We start from the raw sequence: 1,575 nt of genomic DNA on the forward strand, positions 1-1,575 counted from the left end.
TATATATATATATATATATATATATATATATATGACCATAATATTAGTGCCAAGCAGTGTTTAGGTTAGTTAAATATGTTTGTGACATATTTCTAGAGTTGTAAATCTTTCTGGATATTGAAGAAAATACAAATTATTTTTTAATTGTTATGAGGTAGCTATAAATATTATTTTCTGTTATTGATATCTATTCTAAGCATAAATTTATCTTTGTTTTATTTTTATATCATTTACTGATTTCTTTTTTTTTTTTTACAACTTGGTTAAAAAGCTCCTCTCTTATTTTTATAATTAATCTCCATTGTTTTATTCAATGTGTTTATATATTTGCAACATTAAATTGTAAACAATCTTGGCTTTACTTTGAAGGAGGCTGTGTTATCAGATAGAGATGATGGAGAAGTGGATGATGTAAGTGTGCATTTTCGTTTTCAAGTTTTATTTTTATTGTTTATTTATTTTAATCTTTGTTATGGTTGTTCTTGATAAAGCACCAAACTACTGATGGCATAGTTATTAGTTTGACTCTGCTACAACCACTTGATTGACTAATTAGCAGTCTTTTGTTAATGAATGGTTAATAGCAGGAAAGGCAAACTCCAATAATGTGCAGTAATCCAAAATTGAAAAAACAAGCACATTCTGATCTTGTTTACTAAAGAAGAAAGTAATTTGTTAAAAGAAGGGAGAATGATAGTATGGAAGATATGAAGTTAATATTTAGTTCTATGAAGTAAACATTTTCCTGAATTCTCATTTTAATCTATAAGTTGTTTGTAATACTGGAAAAATTTATTCATTTTAGCAACTGTGTTAACTAATGGGAGAATGTATAGATTAGCATATGTTTGTTGTTGGTGCCTTTTGCTTTTAGTCATCATCATTATCTATCCATCTTCCATTTCATGAGGAATTGCTACACGCAGCTTTGATAATAATTGTCTGTGTGATTAAGTTCACATTCTAACTACATAGTTTCAGGTTCACTTTGATTGTTTCAGGTTCACTTTGAATGAACATTATCAGCATCAAGTTGTGTCCTTTTGTTTCCAATAATATGTGGAAACCTATCTGGCCATGGAGTAACATTATCTTGCTTGGAAACAGGTGAGGTTTAGTGACATGATGAAGGGAATCTGGCCATAGATAAATCTGCTGTAATGAATTACGTCTGACCCATCCAAGCATGGAAAAATGGGCAGTAAAAATGATGATGATGGAATAGAGGCTTTTTTTCTCTCAAATGTACTTTCAATTAAAGAAAGAAACATTTCATGAAAGGGTTAGTTTAAAAGTATGTTGTATCACGTGAGCTAAAATAACAAAAAAAATCATTCCTTGTAAACTTTGCATTCAAAACAATTTACATGTTAAAAGGTCAATTTTGTCAACTATTTCTTCTAAAATTTCTGATCTTGTTCCAGAAATATTAGAAATTGTTGGTAGAATCATTAGAGCATCAAACAGAATGTCTTGCTGCTATATTTACTTCTGTTGATGTCAACTTCACCTTTCATCCTTTTTTGGGTTGAGGAAATGAAGCAACAGCCAAATACTGGAGTTGGTATAATCAAT

At 29.4% G+C, this 1,575-nt stretch overlaps 1 protein-coding gene across 1 annotated transcript in view; it reads left to right on the top strand.

Moving 5' to 3' along the window:
- Window positions 1–1,575, top strand: part of LOC106883042 (zinc finger CCCH domain-containing protein 18) — a 42,234-nt gene that overhangs the window by 17,711 nt on the left and 22,948 nt on the right. The window contains exon 3 of the mRNA XM_052966715.1: window positions 370–411. Within this exon, the coding sequence (XP_052822675.1) occupies window positions 370–411 (42 nt within the window). The remainder of the gene's footprint in view (window positions 1–369; window positions 412–1,575) is intronic.

The sequence above is a fragment of the Octopus bimaculoides genome, chromosome 3, assembly GCF_001194135.2.
Source record: "Octopus bimaculoides isolate UCB-OBI-ISO-001 chromosome 3, ASM119413v2, whole genome shotgun sequence".
Classification (NCBI taxonomy): Eukaryota; Metazoa; Mollusca; class Cephalopoda; order Octopoda; family Octopodidae; genus Octopus; species Octopus bimaculoides.